Source organism: Salvelinus namaycush, unplaced genomic scaffold, assembly GCF_016432855.1.
Source record: "Salvelinus namaycush isolate Seneca unplaced genomic scaffold, SaNama_1.0 Scaffold440, whole genome shotgun sequence".
Taxonomy (NCBI): domain Eukaryota; kingdom Metazoa; phylum Chordata; class Actinopteri; order Salmoniformes; family Salmonidae; genus Salvelinus; species Salvelinus namaycush.
Window position 1 is genome coordinate 135,528 of NW_024061132.1, and position 18,713 is coordinate 154,240.

The following is an 18,713-nucleotide window of genomic DNA, read 5'->3' on the forward strand; positions in this document are numbered from 1 at the left end:
ATCTCTCCTCTCTCTCTCCTTCATTCCTTTAGTTACAGGATATCTCTCCTCTCTCTCCTTCATTCCTTTAGTTACAGGATACATCTCCTCTCTCTCTCCTTCATTCATTTAGTTACAGGATATCTCCTCTCTCTCTCCTTCATTCCTTTAGTTACAGGATATCTCCTCTTCTCTCTCCATTCCTTTAGTTACAGGATATCTCTCCTCTCTCTCTCCTTCATTCTAGTTACAGGATATCTCTCCTCTCTTCCTTCATTCCTTTAGTTACAGGATATCTCTCCTCTCTCTCTCCTTCATTCCTTTAGTTACAGGATATCTCTCCTCTCTCTCTCCTTCATTCCTTTAGTTACAGGATATCTCTCCTCTCTCCTTCATTCCTTTAGTTACAGGATATCTCTCCTCTCTCCTTCATTCCTTTAGTTACAGGATATCTCCTCTCTCGCTCCTTCATTCCTTTAGTTACAGGATATCTCCTCTCTCTCTCCTTCATTCCTTTAGTTACAGGATATCTCTCCTCTCCTCATTCCTAGTTACAGGATATCTCTCCTCTTCTCCTTCATTCCTTTAGTTACAGGATATCTCCTCTCTCTCCTTCATTCCTTTAGTTACAGGATATCTCCTCTCTCCTTCATTCATTTAGTTACAGGATATCTCCTCTCTCTCTCCTTCATTCCTTTAGTTACAGGATATCTCCTCTCTCTCTCCTTCATTCCTTTAGTTACAGGATATCTCTCCTCTCTCTCTCCTTCATTCCTTTAGTTACAGGATATCTCTCCTCTCTCTCTTCATTCCTTTAGTTACAGGATATCTCTCCTCTCTCTCTCCTTCATTCCTTTAGTTACAGGATATCTCTCCTCTCTCTCTCCTTCATTCCTTTAGTTACAGGATATCTCTCCTCTCTCTCCTTCATTCCTTTAGTTACAGGATATCTCCTCTCTCTCTCCTTCATTCCTTTAGTTACAGGATATCTCTCCTCTCTCTCCTTCATTCCTTTAGTTACAGGATACATCTCCTCTCTCTCTCCTTCATTCATTTAGTTACAGGATATCTCCTCTCTCTCTCCTTCATTCCTTTAGTTACAGGATACATCTCCTCTCTCTCTCCTTCATTCCTTTAGTTACAGGATATCTCCTCTCTCTCTCCTTCATTCCTTTAGTTACAGGATATCTCTCCTCTCTCTCCTTCATTCCTTTAGTTACAGGATACATCTCCTCTCTCTCTCCTTCATTCCTTTAGTTACAGGATACATCTCCTCTCTCTCTCCTTCATTCATTTAGTTACAGGATACATCTCCTCTCTCTCTCCTTCATTCCTTTAGTTACAGGATATCTCCTCTCTCTCTCCTTCATTCCTTTAGTTACAGGATATCTCCCCTCCTCTCCCTTCATTCCTTTAGTTACAGGATATCTCTCCTCTCTCTCTCTTCATTCTTTAGTTACAGGATATCTCTCCTCTCTCTCTCCTTCATTCCTTTAGTTACAGGATACATCTCCTCTCTCTCTCCTTCATTCATTTAGTTACAGGATATCTCCTCTCTCTCTCCTTCATTCCTTTAGTTACAGGATATCTCCTCTCTCCTTCATTCCTTTAGTTACAGGATATCTCCTCTCTCTCCTTCATTCCTTTAGTTACAGGATATCTCTCCTCTCTCTCTCTTCATTCCTTTAGTTACAGGATATCTCTCTCTCTCTCCTTCATTCCTTAGTTACAGGTATTCTCCTCTCTTCTCATCATCCTTTAGTTCAGGATATCTCTCCTCTCTCCTTCATTCCTTTAGTACAGGATATCTCCTCTCCGCTCCTTCATTCCTTAGTTACAGGATATCTCCTCTCTCTCTCCTTCATTCCTTTAGTTACAGGATATCTCTCCTCTCTCCTTCATTCCTTTAGTTACAGGATATCTCCTCTCTCTCCTTCATTCCTTTAGTTACAGGATATCTCCTCTCTCCTTCATTCCTTTAGTTACAGGATATCTCCTCTCTCTCCTTCATTCCTTTAGTTACAGGATATCTCCTCTCTCCTTCATTCATTTAGTTACAGGATATCTCCTCTCTCCTTCATTCCTTTAGTTACAGGATATCTCTCTTCCTTCATTCATAGTTCAGGATATCTCCTCTCTCTCCTTCATTCCTTTAGTTACAGGATATCTCCTCTCTCCTTCATTCATTTAGTTACAGGATATCTCCTCTCTCTCCTTCATTCCTTTAGTTACAGGATATCTCCTCTCTCTTCATTCATTTAGTTACAGGATATCCTCCTCTTCCTTCATTCCTTAGTTACAGGATATCTCCTCCTCTCTCTCCTTCATCCTTTAGTTACAGGATATCTCTCCTCTCTCATTCCTCCATTCCTAGTAGTTACAGGATATCTCTCCTCTCTCTCTCCTTCATTCCTTTAGTTACAGGATATCTCTCCTCTCTCTCTCCTCATTCCTTTAGTTACAGGATATCTCCTCTCTCCTTCATTCTTAGTTACAGGATATCTCTCCTCTCTCTCTCCTTCATTCCTTTAGTTACAGGATATCTCTCCTCTCTCTCTCCTTCATTCCTTTAGTTACAGGATATCTCTCCTCTCTCTCTCCTTCATTCCTTTAGTTACAGGATATCTCTCCTCTCTCTCTCCTTCATTCCTTTAGTTACAGGATATCTCTCCTCTCTCTCTCCTTCATTCCTTTAGTTACAGGATATCTCCTCTCTCTCTCCTTCATTCCTTTAGTTACAGGATATCTCTCTCTCTCCTTCATTCCTTTAGTTACAGGATATCTCCTCTCTCTCCTTCATTCCTTTAGTTACAGGATATCTCCTCTCTCTCCTTCATTCCTTTAGTTACAGGATATCTCTCCTCTCTCTCTCCTTCATTCCTTTAGTTACAGGATATCTCCTCTCTCTCTCCTTCATTCCTTTAGTTACAGGATATCTCCTCTCTCTCTCCTTCCTTTAGTTACAGGATATCTCTCCTCTCTCTCTCCTTCATTCCTTTAGTTACAGGATATCTCTCCTCTCTCCTCCCATTCCTTTAGTACAGGAATCTTCTCCTCCTCTCCTCATTCCTTTAGTTACAGGATATCTCTCCTCTCTCTCCCTTCATTCCTTTAGTTACAGGATATCTCTCCTCTCTTCTCCTTCATTCCTTTAGTTACAGGATATCTCTCTCTCTTCTCCTTCATTCCTTTAGTTACAGGATATCTCCTCTCTCTCTCCTTCATTCCTTATATCTCACCACGTGAGTGTCCATCTCCTCTCTCTCTCTCCTTCATTAATATAAAAAAATGTCATTGGACTTATAAGCCTATCTTTTCTGCTAAATGAACAAGCCTACAGTCTATATCATAGCCAGATAACATACAGTATCTAGTCTGATAAATGAACAAGCATACAGTCTATATCATGGAGCATAGACAGGTAACATACAGTATCTAGTCTGCTAAATGAACAAGCCTACAGTCTATATCATGGAGCATAGACAGGTAACATACAGATTCTCTTCTTCATAAAGATATCTTCATATCATGTTTCTTTATACCTGCCTAAAATAAATCATGGCTTTATTGTGATGGTGTATATTCAATAGATGTATTATACTTTTTTAAATGTAGATGTTCCAAAAGGCTCGTATCTGAGGCCTGGAGATGCATGACATGTTTATGTTCAGGGACGCCATCGTCGGCTACTGAACCAGTACTGTGACCGTATACCTGCATTGACAAAAGGGACGCCATCGTACGGTACGTATTGTGACTTCCACATCAGACGGCTGGCAGGCTTGGCAGGGGAGGGGGACTGGCGTGTCCCAAACACACTGTTGGTCTGCTGCTTGTGGAGCAGGAGGATGGTCTCCAGCTCTGTGTCAGTGTTACAGTAGCCACGGTATGAGTCGCCTATCTTCTGCTCCAGGAGACACAGAGAGAGAGGGGGGGGGGGACAGAGAGAGAGAGGGGCGGACAGAGAGAGAGAGAGGGGCGGACAGAGAGAGAGAGAGGGGACAGAGAGAGAGGGGGGAACAGAGAGAGAGGGGGGAATAGAGAGAGAGAGACAGAAAGAGAGAGAAAGAGAGAGAGACAGAAGAGAGAGAGAAGAGACAGAAAGAGAGAGAGAGAGAGAGAAAGAGAGAGAGAGAGAAGAGAGAGGGACAGAAAGAGAGACAGAAAGAGAGAGAGAGAGACAGAAGAGAGAGAGAGAAGACAGAAAAAGAGAGAAGAGAGAGAGGAGAGAGAGAGAGAGAGAGGGACAGAAAGAGAGACAGAAAGAGGAGAGAGAGAGAGAAGAGAGGAGAGAGAGAGAGGACAGAAAGAGAGAGAGAGAGAGAGAGAGAGAGAGAGAGAGAGAGAGAGACAGAGACAGAGAGAAGAGAGAGAGAGAGACAGAAAGAGAGAGACAGAAAGAGAGAGAGAGAGAGAGAGAGAGAGAGAGGAGAGACAGAGACAGAGAGAGAGACAGAGAGAGAGAGGAGGGAGGAGAGAGAAAGAGGAGGGAGGAGAGAGAAAGAGGAGGGAGGAGAGAGAGAGAGAGGAGAGAGAGAGAGGGGGGGAGAGAACAGGAGGAGTAGGAAGAAGGAGAAGAGGAAATCAAAGAGAGTCAACATGGAGGACTGTTGAGGCCCTTCCTTCTCAGAAATGTGCAAAGCTATAAGCCTGAGGACGCTAACTACACGCCCCCATTCTCATCGACGGGGCTGCAGTGGAGCAGGTTGAGAGCTTCAAGTTCCTTGGTGTCCACATCAACAACAAACTAGAATGGTCCAAGCACACCAAGACAGTCGTGAAGAGGGCACGACAAAGCCTATTCCCCCTCAGGAAACTAAAAAGACTTGGCATGGGTCCTCAGATCCTCAAAAGGTTCTACAGCTGCACCATCGAGAGCATCCTGACTGGTCGCATCACTGCCTGGTACAGCAACTGCTCGGCCTCCGACCACAAGACACTACAGAGGGTAGTGCGTACGGCCCAGTACATCACTGGGGCCAAGCTGCCTGCCATCCAGGTCCTCTATACCAGGCGGTGTCAGAGGAAGGCCCTAAAATTGTCAAAGACTCCAGCCACCCTAGTCATAGACTGTTCTCTCTGCTACCGTACGGCAAGCGGTACCGGAGCGCCAAGTCTAGGTCCAAGAGGCTTCTAAACAGCTTCTACCCCCAAGCCATAAGACTCGTGAACAATTAATCAAAATGGCTACCCGGACTATTTACATCGCGTCCCGTCCCCCCTACCACACCTGTTTTTACGCTGCTGCTACTCTCTGTTTATTATCTATGCACAGTCACTTTACCCCTACCTACATGTACACTGCTGCTACTCTCTGTTTATTATCTATACATAGTCACTTTACCCCTACCTACATGTACACTGCTGCTACTCTCTGTTTATTATCTTACATAGTCACTTTACCCTACCTACATGTACACTGCTGCTACTCTCTGTTTATTATCTATACATAGTCACTTTACCCCTACCTACATGTACACTGCGCTACTCTCTGTTTATTATCTATACATAGTCACTTTACCCCTACCTACATGTCCACTGCTCTACTCTCTGTTATATCTATGTTAGTCACTTACCCCTACCTACATGTCCACTGCTGCTACTCTCTGTTTTATCTATACATAGTCACTTTACCCCTACCTACATGTACACTGCTGCTATCTCTGTTTATATATATACATAGTCACTTTACCCCTACCTACATGTACAATGCTGCTACTCTCTGTTATATCTATACATAGTCACTTACCCCTACCTACATGTCCACTGCTGCTACTCTCTGTTTATTACTATACATAGTCACTTTACCCCTACCTACATGTACACTGCTGCTACTCTCTGTTTATATCTATACATAGTCACTTTACCCCTACCTACATGTACACTGCTGCTACTCTCTGTTTATTATCTATACATAGTCACTTTACCCTACCTACATGTACACTGCTGCTACTCTCTGTTTATTATCTATACATAGTCACTTTACCCCTACCTACATGTCCACTGCTGCTACTCTCTGTTTATTATCTATGTATAGTCACTTTACCCCTACCTACATGTCCACTGCTGCTACTCTCTGTTTATTATCTATACATAGTCACTTTACCCTACCTACATGTACACTGCTGCTACTCTCTGTTATTATCTATACATAGTCACTTACCCCTACCTACATGTACACTGCTGCTACTCTCTGTTTATTATCTATACATAGTCACTTTACCCCTACTACTGTCCACTGCTGCTACTCTCTGTTTATTATCTATACATAGTCACTTTACCCCTACCTACATGTACACTGCTGCTACTCTCTGTTTATTATCTATACATAGTCACTTTACCCCCACCTACATGTACACTGCTGCTACTCTCTGTTTTATTATTAACATAGTCACTTTACCCCTACTACATGCCACTGCTGCTACTCTCTGTTTATTATCTATACATAGTCACTTTACCCCTACCTACATGTACACTGCTGCTACTCTCTGTTTATTATTATACATAGTCACTTCACCCCTACCTACATGTACACTGCTGCTACTCTCTGTTTATTATCTATACATAGTCACTTTACCCCTACCTACATGTACACTGCTGCTACTCTGTTTATTATCTATACATAGTCACTTGTACACTGCTGCTACTCTCTGTTTATTATCTATGTATAGTCACTTTACCCCTACCTACATGTACACTGCTGCTACTCTCTGTTTATTATCTATACATAGTCACTTTACCCCTACCTACATGTACACTGCTGCTACTCTGTTTATTATCTATACATAGTCACTTTACCCCTACCTACATGTACACTGCTGCTACTCTCTGTTTATTATCTATACATAGTCACTTTACCCCTACCTACATGTACACTGCTGCTACTCTCTGTATTATCTATGTATAGTCATTACCCCTACCTACATGTCCACTGCTGCTACTTCTGTTTATTATCTATACATAGTCACTTTACCCCTACCTACATGTACACTGCTGCTACTCTCTGTTTATTATCTATACATAGTCACTTTACCCCTACCTACATGTACACTGCTGCTACTCTCTGTTTATTATCTATGCACAGTCACTTAACCCCTACCTACATGTACAAATTACCTCGACTAACCTGTGTATATAGTCTCGTTATTGTTATTTTCTTAACCTCTTATTTTTCATTAAACTGCATTGTTGGTTAAGGGCTTGTAAGTAAGCATTTCACAGTAAGGTCTACTGTTGTATTCGGCGCATGTGACAAATAAAATTGATGTGTTAGGTTGGGAGCAGTGTAATTCAGTTTAGTGTATGAAGCCTCAGGGCCCAGTTGGTAGACGTACCTCAGCATTATGAAGCCCCAGGGCCCAGTTGGTAGACGTACCTCAGCATTATGAAGCCTCGGGGCCCAGTTGGTAGACGTACCTCAGCATTATGAAGCCTCAGGGCCCAGTTGGTAGACGTACCTCAGCATTATGAAGCCTCAGGGCCCAGTTGGTAGACGTACCTCAGCATTATGAAGCCTCGGGGCCCAGTTGGTAGACGTACCTCAGCATTATGAAGCCCCGGGCCCAGTTGGTAGACGTACCTCAGCATTATGAAGCCTCAGGGCCCAGTTGGTAGACGTCCCTCAGCATTATGAAGCTTCAGGGCCCAGTTGGTAGACGTACCTCAGCATTATGAAGCCTCGGGGCCCAGTTGGTAGACGTACCTCAGCATTATGAAGCCTCAGGGCCCAGTTGGTAGACGTACCTCAGCATTATGAAGCCTCAGGGCCCAGTTGGTAGACGTACCTCAGCATTATGAAGCCTCAGGGCCCAGTTGGTAGACGTACCTCAGCATTATGAAGCCTCAGGGCCCAGTTGGTAGACGTACCTCAGCATTATGAAGCCTCAGGGCCCAGTTGGTAGACGTACCTCAGCATTATGAAGCCTCAGGGCCCAGTTGGTAGACGTACCTCAGCATTATGAAGCCTCAGGGCCCAGTTGGTAGACGTACCTCAGCATTATGAAGCCCCAGGGCCCAGTTGGTAGACGTACCTCAGCATTATGAAGCCCCAGGGCCCAGTTGGTAGACGTACCTCAGCATTATGAAGCCTCAGGGCCCAGTTGGTAGACGTACCTCAGCATTATGAAGCCTCAGGGCCCAGTTGGTAGACGTACCTCAGCATTATGAAGCCTCAGGGCCCAGTTGGTAGACGTACCTCAGCATTATGAAGCCTCAGGGCCCAGTTGGTAGACGTACCTCAGCATTATGAAGCCTCAGGGCCCCAGTTGGTAGACGTACCTCAGCATTATGAAGCCCCAGGGCCCAGTTGGTAGACGTACCTCAGCATTATGAAGCCTCAGGGCCCAGTTGGTAGACGTACCTCAGCATTATGAAGCCCCAGGGCCCAGTTGGTAGACGTACCTCAGCATTATGAAGCCTCAGGGCCCAGTTGGTAGACGTACCTCAGCATTATGAAGCCTCAGGGCCCAGTTGGTAGACGTACCTCAGCATTATGAAGCCTCAGGGCCCAGTTGGTAGACGTACCTCAGCATTATGAAGCCTCAGGGCCCAGTTGGTAGACGTACCTCAGCATTATGAAGCCCCAGGGCCCAGTTGGTAGACGTACCTCAGCATTATGAAGCCTCAGGGCCCAGTTGGTAGACGTACCTCAGCATTATGAAGCCTCAGGGCCCAGTTGGTAGACGTACCTCAGCATTATGAAGCCTCAGGGCCCAGTTGGTAGACGTACCTCAGCATTATGAAGCCCCAGGGCCCAGTTGGTAGACGTACCTCAGCATTATGAAGCCTCGGGGCCCAGTTGGTAGACGTACCTCAGCATTATGAAGCCTCGGGGCCCAGTTGGTAGACGTACCTCAGCATTATGAAGCCTCGGGGCCCAGTTGGTAGACGTACCTCAGCATTATGAAGCCCCGGGGCCCAGTTGGTAGACGTACCTCAGCATTATGAAGCCCCAGGGCCCAGTTGGTAGACGTACCTCAGCATTATGAAGCCCCAGGGCCCAGTTGGTAGACGTACCTCAGCATTATGAAGCCTCGGGGCCCAGTTGGTAGACGTACCTCAGCATTATGAAGCCTCGGGGCCCAGTTGGTAGACGTACCTCAGCATTATGAAGCCTCAGGCCCCAGTTAGTATGCGTACCTCAGCATTATGCAGCCTCAGGCCCCAGTTGGTAGACGTACCTCAGCATTATGAAGCCTTAGGGCCCAGTTGGTAGACGTACCTCAGCATTATGAAGCCTCGGGCCCCAGTTGGTAGACGTACCTCAGCATTATGAAGCCTCGGGGCCCAGTTGGTAGACGTACCTCAGCATTATGAAGCCTCGGGGCCCAGTTGGTAGACGTACCTCAGCATTATGAAGCCTCGGGGCCCAGTTGGTAGACGTACCTCAGCATTATGAAGCCTCGGGGCCCAGTTGGTAGACGTACCTCAGCATTATGAAGCCTCGGGGCCCAGTTGGTAGACGTACCTCAGCATTATGAAGCCTCGGGGCCCAGTTGGTAGACGTACCTCAGCATTATGAAGCCTCGGGGCCCAGTTGGTAGACGTACCTCAGCATTATGAAGCCTAAGGGCCCAGTTGGTAGACGTACCTCAGCATTATGAAGCCTCAGGCCCCAGTTGGTAGACGTACCTCAGCATTATGAAGCCTCGGGGCCCAGTTGGTAGACGTACCTCAGCATTATGAAGCCTCGGGGCCCAGTTGGTAGACGTACCTCAGCATTATGAAGCCTCGGGGCCCAGTTGGTAGACGTACCTCAGCATTATGAAGCCTCGGGGCCCAGTTGGTAGACGTACCTCAGCATTATGAAGCCTCGGGGCCCAGTTGGTAGACGTACCTCAGCATTATGAAGCCTCGGGGCCCAGTTGGTAGACGTACCTCAGCATTATGAAGCCTCGGGCCCCAGTTGGTAGACGTACCTCAGCATTATGAAGCCTCAGGGCCCAGTTGGTAGACGTACCTCAGCATTATGAAGCCTTAGGGCCCAGTTGGTAGTTGTACCTCAGCATTATGAAGCCCCAGGGCCCAGTTGGTAGACGTACCTCAGCATTATGAAGCCTCGGGCCCAGTTGGTAGACGTACCTCAGCATTATGACGCCTCAGGGCCCAGTTGGTAGACGTACCTCAGCATTATGAAGCCTCGGGGCCCAGTTGGTAGACGTACCTCAGCATTATGAAGCCTCGGGGCCCAGTTGGTAGACGTACCTCAGCATTATGAAGCCTCAGGCCCCAGTTAGTATGCGTACCTCAGCATTATGAAGCCTCGGGCCCCAGTTGGTAGACGTACCTCAGCATTATGAAGCCTCAGGGCCCAGTTGGTAGACGTACCTCAGCATTATGAAGCCTCGGGCCCCAGTTGGTAGACGTACCTCAGCATTATGAAGCCTCGGGGCCCAGTTGGTAGACGTACCTCAGCATTATGAAGCCTCGGGGCCCAGTTGGTAGACGTACCTCAGCATTATGAAGCCTCGGGGCCCAGTTGGTAGACGTACCTCAGCATTATGAAGCCTCGGGGCCCAGTTGGTAGACGTACCTCAGCATTATGAAGCCTCGGGGCCCAGTTGGTAGACGTACCTCATCATTATGAAGCCTCGGGGCCCAGTTGGTAGACGTACCTCAGCATTATGAAGCCTAAGGGCCCAGTTAGTATGCGTACCTCAGCATTATGAAGCCTCAGGCCCCAGTTGGTAGACGTACCTCAGCATTATGAAGCCTCAGGCCCCAGTTGGTAGACGTACCTCAGCATTATGAAGCCTCAGGGCCCAGTTGGTAGACGTACCTCAGCATTATGAAGCCTCAGGGCCCAGTTGGTAGACGTACCTCAGCATTATGAAGCCCCAGGGCCCAGTTGGTAGACGTACCTCAGCATTATGAAGCCTAAGGGCCCAGTTAGTATGCGTACCTCAGCATTATGAAGCCTCAGGCCCCAGTTGGTAGACGTACCTCAGCATTATGAAGCCTCAGGCCCCAGTTGGTAGACGTACCTCAGCATTATGAAGCCTCAGGGCCCAGTTGGTAGACGTACCTCAGCATTATGAAGCCTTAGGGCCCAGTTGGTAGACGTACCTCAGCATTATGAAGCCTTGGGGCCCAGTTGGTAGACGTACCTCAGCATTATGAAGCCTCAGGGCCCAGTTGGTAGACGTACCTCAGCATTATGAAGCCTCGGGGCCCAGTTGGTAGACGTACCTCAGCATTATGAAGCCTCAGGGCCCAGTTGGTAGACGTACCTCAGCATTATGAAGCCTCAGGGCCCAGTTGGGGGCGTTGGATGGGAGAGGTTTCAGAAGAGAGGTGAAACAGTCCTGAGAGCTACACACAACACAACAGTAGCAGTTACAACTATTGTCAAATGAACCTAATATTCCTTGAAGAGTTACTGAGTTTAACTCTAAGAAGAAGATGTGAGCCCACCTCTGTGTCGAGGTCTTAGCTGCAGCCGATGTTACTGTTGTCAAACCGCCGCTGTCATCCGTAACAGCCGATGATACTGTAGTCAAACTGCCGCTGTCATCCGTAACAGCCGATGATACTGTAGTCAAACTGCCACTGTCATCCGTAACAGCCGATGTGACTGTTGTCAAACTGCCGCTGTCATCCGTAACAGCCGATGATACTGTAGTCAAACCGCCGCTGTCATCCGTAACAGCCGATGTGACTGTAGTCAAACTGCCGCTGTCATCCGTTACAGCCGATGATACTGTAGTCAAACTGCCGCTGTCATCCGTAACAGCCGATGCGACTGTAGTCAAACCGCCGCTGTCATCCGTAACAGCCGATGTGACTGTAGTCAAACTGCCGCTGTCATCCGTAACAGCCGATGCGACTGTAGTCAAACTGCCTCTGTCATCCGTAACAGCCGATGTGACTGTAGTCAAACTGCCGCTGTCATCCTTAACAGCCGATGTGACTGTAGTCAAACTGCCGCTGTCATCCTTAACAGCCGATGCGACTGTAGTCAAACCGCCGCTGTCATCCGTAACAGCCGATGTGACTGTAGTCAAACCGCCGCTGTCATCCGTAACAGCCGTTAACGTGATGGAGTGAAGCTCTTCCTCCCCGCAGGATCCTAAACAGATCAGACAATCTCAACTTCATACACCAAACTATAGAGAGCACAGGAGGCTGGTGGCACCTTCAATTTGGGGAGGACTGGCTCGTGGTAATGACTGGAGCGGAATGGTATCAAATCACATTGGTCTCCAGGTGGTCGATGCCGTTCCGTTTGCGCCGTTCCAGACATTATTATGAGCTGTCCTCCCCTCACCAGCCTCCTCTGATAGAGATAGTGTTCTATTCAATTCTGTAACACCAAACACTGTACAAGGAATTTGATCAATTTCTGTTAAAATTCCTTGACACTGTCTAACATGAAATATAATAACTAATATATTTCCAGACGGAACGTCAGAAATGCAGACTTCTGTTTGCCTGACGACTCATCCTGTTTGCCTGACGACTCATCCTGTTTGCCTGACGACTCATCCTGCTTGCCTGACGACTCATCCTGCTTGCCTGACGACTCATCCTGCTTGCCTGACGACTCATCCTGCTTGCCTGACGACTCATCCTGAATTGAACTCTGCTGCTCTGTCGATCGCTCCATACATCAGTCTGACCTGAAGTCATTTTGTAGGCCAGCTCTGGTCTAAAGTAGTGCACTATAATAGGGAATAGGGTATCTGTAGAAGCAGGTGAGTTTCAGGTTAACAATACCTGTAGGGTCTATGATGTCCAGTAGGTGTCCTCTAGGAAGTAACACCTGAGCCCCTCCTAGCTGATTAGAGGGGATAACATACATCTCTCCGTTGTCTGACTGACTGGTCACTAGCACCTAGAGGAACAAAGATGTTTAGGTTACACGAAGACCCTAAACTCAACAGTTCATAGGCTGTGTTTAAGAAGCATGGAACAAAAAAAACGAATTGACTAGTCTAGCCTGATGCTGAACAGATCTGTTTGAGCTGACTAGCCAATCGGGCGATAACAAGTTGGCTATTCAGCATAAACAGATCTGGGATCACCAGGATACCATTTGGCAGCTGCCTGGACCTGTTTCTATGCTCTTGTGAACCCCCCCCTCTACTCACCATGCGTTCACACTGTAGGGGCTGTCCATTCTGATCAACTATGATAAACTCATCTGTCTGTGTCTGGTCCTGTGTCTGTATCGCTGCCTGATTCTCTGTCTGTGACAGTATCAGCATTTCTGTCTTTGTCAGTTCCTCAGGTTTGATTTCAGTGTGGACTGGTTCCCAGCTGTCTAGAGGAGCTAGGCTGTTGATAACAAGGAGCTCTGAGGACTGTGGCTTCATCTCATTCTCTTCAGGTTCACTGGGCTCCTGGAACACAATACAATACTTCACATGCATGTGATTATGCTCATTTACATTGATTTGGTCTCCTGATATCTGGACTGTATTATTCTTTCTTATCACAAATAATTTTGAAATGTATAGGGTCAAGTCCCACCAACTCATAGGTTTTAAGTCCCACCAACTCATAGGTTTTAAGTCCCACCAACTCATAGGTTTTAAGTCCCACCAACTCATAGGTTTTAAGTCCCACCAACTCATAGGTTTTAAGTCCCACCAACTCATAGGTTTTAAGTCCCACCAACTCATAGGTTTTAAGTCCCACCAACTCATAGGTTTTAAGTCCCACCAACTCATAGGTTTTAAGTCCCACCAACTCATAGGTTTTAAGTCCCACCAACTCATAGGTTTTAAGTCCCACCAACTCATAGGTTTTAAGTCTCACCAACTCATAGGTTTTAAGTCCCACCAACTCATAGGTTTTAAGTCCCACCAACTCATAGGTTTTAAGTCCCACCAACTCATAGGTTTTAAGTCCCACCAACTCATAGGTTTTAAGTCTCACCAACTCATAGGTTTTAAGTCTCACCAACTCATAGGTTTTAAGTCTCACCAACTCATAGGTTTTAAGTCTCACCAACTCATAGGTTTTAAGTCCCACCAACTCATAGGTTTTAAGTCTCACCAACTCATAGGTTTTAAGTCCCACCAACTCATAGGTTTTAAGTCCCACCAACTCATAGGTTTTAAGTCTCACCAACTCATAGGTTTTAAGTCTCACCAACTCATAGGTTTTAAGTCTCACCAACTCATAGGTTTTAAGTCCCACCAACTCATAGGTTTTAAGTCCCACCAACTCATAGGTTTTAAGTCCCACCAACTCATAGGTTTTAAGTCCCACCAACTCATAGGTTTTAAGTCCCACCAACTCATAGGTTTTAAGTCCCACCAACTCATAGGTTTTAAGTCTCACCAACTCATAGGTTTTAAGTCCCACCAACTCATAGGTTTTAAGTCCCACCAACTCATAGGTTTTAAGTCCCACCAACTCATAGGTTTTAAGTCTCACCAACTCATAGGTTTTAAGTCCCACCAACTCATAGGTTTTAAGTCCCACCAACTCATAGGTTTTAAGTCCCACCAACTCATAGGTTTTAAGTCCCACCAACTCATAGGTTTTAAGTCCCACCAACTCATAGGTTTTAAGTCCCACCAACTCATAGGTTTTAAGTCCCACCAACTCATAGGTTTTAAGTCCCACCAACTCATAGGTTTTAAGTCTCACCAACTCATAGGTTTTAAGTCCCACCAACTCATAGGTTTTAAGTCCCACCAACTCATAGGTTTTAAGTCCCACCTGTTGTGTTTCAGTGATATGAGACCAGTGGAGGTCTGTGTGCTTGGGCTCATCCTCTTCAGTGGTCAGTGGAGGCTTTGAGTCCAGAGCATCCTCTTCCATAGCTCTCTCCTGCTCCTCCATCTCCCAAGCAGACAGTCAGCTAACTAGCTACATACACAAACCAATATAACCCTATTAGAGAGTGACCAGGTACAGGTAATTAAATGGGTGCAAAGTGTGTCAACATCAATCAGTATTGTAATTGCAAATCCATTCATTGGCATTTTCAGAATGGTCACTGGATCTAGATTGCTAGCTAGTTAACCATAACAAAGACAGCTGGTGCACAGCAAGACGGTTTATTCAATGCTCGACTCTGGGGGCATTTCTATAAGAGTCGTTTGTGATTGTTTTTGATTGATTGCAGGAGTAGAGTCTCCTAGCTACCCAAACATATCATCATCCCTGGTCTTGGTCATAAAACATTCTTTAAAGCGCCATGTTGGATTAAAATGTCTGTGTAGCAAGCTAGCTATCGTTAGCTTATTTGGCTAGCCTAGCTAGTAAAGGAGAATATCTAGTTGAGTCAAACAATTCTCATGATTTAGGATAGTCTACCTCTTTACATAGCCCTCTCTAGTCTGACAGTGTAGCTACAGCGTTGTGGGTATGGGGGACAAGGATTGGAAATTCAAAACGAGTCTACTCAACCTCGTCTTCGCCCAGACTTCTGCTCGCCTCGTTCTCGACCAACAAACGCGATTTTTCCTTTCATCCGGTATGAAAAATATTTGATCCTCGGAGGACGCCGTCGAAGGCATATTTAACTTCTGGTACTATATATTTTCACCACAGAGAGGCGCAATTTCCACATATTTCAGGAAGTGACGCCGAGTTGCTGATTTCCACCTAAAGAACATACAGAGAATGAACTGGTGGTGATGGCTAGAAGGGATACCGATTTTGTAAAAGTTACGCTACAGTCCGGTTCACTACATCGACTTTCCGTTTTACGCAGCGTCGAGTTCTACAGCAGACTGGACTTGATTTCACACATAAATAATTTGCTAGCTAACGGAACCATTGGGGGAAAAGCTTGCTACAATTCGCCAATAAATATACTTTCTGCTGAGCACTACATTACATGATGTAAATACAAACATGAATTGTGTTATCAGCTAGTAATTTTGCTCTAGTAGAATTTAGAGGACAGCGGCCAATGGTCCATGGATGGAGGTTCTGAGTATTGCTGTTTTTCTGTTCTACTTGACCGTTATTGCACCCACCTGGTGTCCCAGCTCTACCAGTCCGTGATGGAAGGAATGGAAATATTGTTCTCTTCTTTCTTTTCATATACTACCTGGCCACCAGACTACAGAAACTATAGCAATGGAATAGCAATAACTATAACGTTAACAATGGGAATATGGTACGAGAGATGACAAAAATAATCAAGTCTGTTAAGATTTCAATAAAAAAAATAAAAAAATCCTTTAAAAACACAACAAAATCAACAAATAAGTGGAACTTTTTAGAGTGGAACCCTCTCCCCTTGTTCTCTTCTCTCTGTCTCTATATTCCTTAACAATGTTCTGTAGCGAATAGAGAGGACCATACCCATCACATCTAACCCTATGATAATGAAGTTCCATTTTGGGTCTGGGTTGGGAAGGTGTGAAACGCAGCTATTGCTTTCCTCATGCTATTGAGCTATTGCACTCCTCGTGCCATGAAGGAGAAAACAATACCAACATTAAACTTTAATTAATTCATTGAACTATATCAATGCATTTTAATCATGACGGTCATATGATGGAAAACTGAAAACAATTCCCGATTCAGATTCACGTTTGTCTACAAGATTAAATCTTAGCACTTAGTCACACATCAAAGCCTAAACAAAACATAGAAAACAGAGCAGGAAATAAAAAATAGGAACACACAGATACCTTTCCTACCCTCCTATCCCACGCCACCACACACCTGCACATATCAGGAGTTGTTCATAATAGTGATAGCCCCAGGGATGAAACTATTCCCGAAGAGAATTGTCTGATTTCTCCGACCTGATGGGTGATCAAAGCAGTGGTGGAGTGGATGGTCTGGGCAGGAGATCATGTGTAGTGGATGGTCAGGAGATCATGTGGAGTGGATGGTCAGGGCAGGAGATGATGTGGAGTGGATGGTCTGGGCAGGAGATCATGTGGAGTGGATGGTCTGGGCAGGAGATCATGTGGATGGTCTGGGCAGGAGATCATGTGGATGGTCTGGGCAGGAGATCATGTGGAGTGGATGTTCTGGGCAGGAGATCATGTGGAGTGGATGGTCAGGAGATCATGTGGGTGGTCTGGGCAGGAGATCATGTGGAGTGGATGGTCTGGGCAGGAGATCATGTGGAGTGGATGGTCAGGAGATCATGTGGGTGGTCTGGGCAGGAGATCATGTGGAGTGGATGGTCTGGGCAGGAGATCATGTGGAGTGGATGGTCTGGGCAGGAGATCATGTGGAGTGAATGGTCTGGTCAGGAGATCATGTGGAGTGGATGGTCTGGGCAGGAGATCATGTGGAGTGGATGGTCTGGGCAGGAGATCATGTGGAGTGGATGGTCTGGGCAGGAGATCATGTGGAGTGGATGGTCTGGGCAGGAGATCATGTGGAGTGGATGGTCTGGGCAGGAGATCATGTGGAGTGGATGGTCTGGGCAGGAGATCATGTGGAGTGGATGGTCTGGTCAGGAGATCATGTGGAGTGGATGGTCTGGGCAGGAGATCATGTGGAGTGGATGGTCTGGGCAGGAGATCATGTGGAGTGGATGGTCTGGGCAGGAGATCATGTGGAGTGGGTGGTCTGGGCAGGAGATCATGTGGAGTGGGTGGTCTGGGCAGGAGATCATGTGGAGTGGATGGTCTGGGCAGGAGATCATGTGGAGTGGATGGTCTGGTCAGGAGATCATGTGGAGTGGATGGTCTGGGCAGGAGATCATGTGGAGTGGATGGTCTGGTCAGGAGATCATGTGGAGTGGATGGTCTGGAGATCATGTGGAGTGGGTGGTCTGGGCAGGAGATCATGTGGAGTGGATGGTCTGGTCAGGAGATCATGTGGAGTGGATGGTCTGGGCAGGAGATCATGTGGAGTGGATGGTCTGGGCAGGAGATCATGTGGAGTGGATGGTCTGGGCAGGAGATCATGTGGAGTGGATGGTCTGGGTAGGAGATCATGTGGAGTGGATGGTCTGGGCAGGAGATCATGTGGAGTGGATGGTCTGGGCAGGAGATCATGTGGAGTGGATGGTCAGGAGATCATGTGGAGTGGATGGTCTGGTCAGGAGATCATGTGGAGTGGATGGTCTGGGCAGGAGATCATGTGGAGTGGATGGTCTGGGTAGGAGATCATGTGGAGTGGATGGTCTGGGCAGGAGATCATGTGGAGTGGATGGTCAGGGCAGGAGATCATGTGGAGTGGATGGTCTGGGCAGGAGATCATGTGGAGTGGATGGTCTGGGTAGGAGATCATGTGGAGTGGATGGTCAGGAGATCATGTGGAGTGGATGGTCTGGTCAGGAGATCATGTGGAGTGGATGGTCAGGAGATCATGTGGGTGGTCTGGGCAGGAGATCATGTGGAGTGGGTGGTCTGGGCAGGAGATCATGTGGAGTGGATGGTCTGGTCAGGAGATCATGTGGAGTGGATGGTCAGGAGATCATGTGGAGTGGATGGTCTGGGCAGGAGATCATGTGGAGTGGATGGTCTGGTCAGGAGATCATGTGGAGTGGATGGTCTGGGCAGGAGATCATGTGGAGTGGATGGTCTGGGTAGGAGATCATGTGGAGTGGATGGTCTGGGCAGGAGATCATGTGGAGTGGATGGTCTGGGTAGGAGATCATGTGGAGTGGATGGTCAGGAGATCATGTGGAGTGGATGGTCTGGGCAGGAGATCATGTGGAGTGGGTGGTCTGGGCAGGAGATCATGTGGAGTGGATGGTCTGGTCAGGAGATCATGTGGAGTGGATGGTCAGGAGATCATGTGGAGTGGATGGTCTGGGCAGGAGATCATGTGGAGTGGATGGTCTGGTCAGGAGATCA

The 18,713-nt window shown here is 46.7% G+C and overlaps 1 protein-coding gene across 1 annotated transcript; it reads right to left on the reverse strand.

The window, feature by feature from the left end:
• Nucleotides 1-3,646: 3,646 nt before the first annotated feature.
• carf (calcium responsive transcription factor) lies at nt 3,647-15,376 on the reverse strand. The gene is made up of 7 exons (XM_038986261.1): nt 15,343-15,376; nt 14,650-14,799; nt 13,068-13,319; nt 12,694-12,811; nt 11,392-12,046; nt 11,208-11,289; nt 3,647-3,883 (listed from the first exon to the last, which is right to left on the reverse strand). Exons 2-7 carry the CDS (start codon nt 14,770-14,772, stop codon nt 3,647-3,649), a joined length of 1,467 nt encoding a protein of 488 aa, XP_038842189.1. The 5' UTR covers nt 14,773-14,799; nt 15,343-15,376.
• Nucleotides 15,377-18,713: the final 3,337 nt, after the last annotated feature.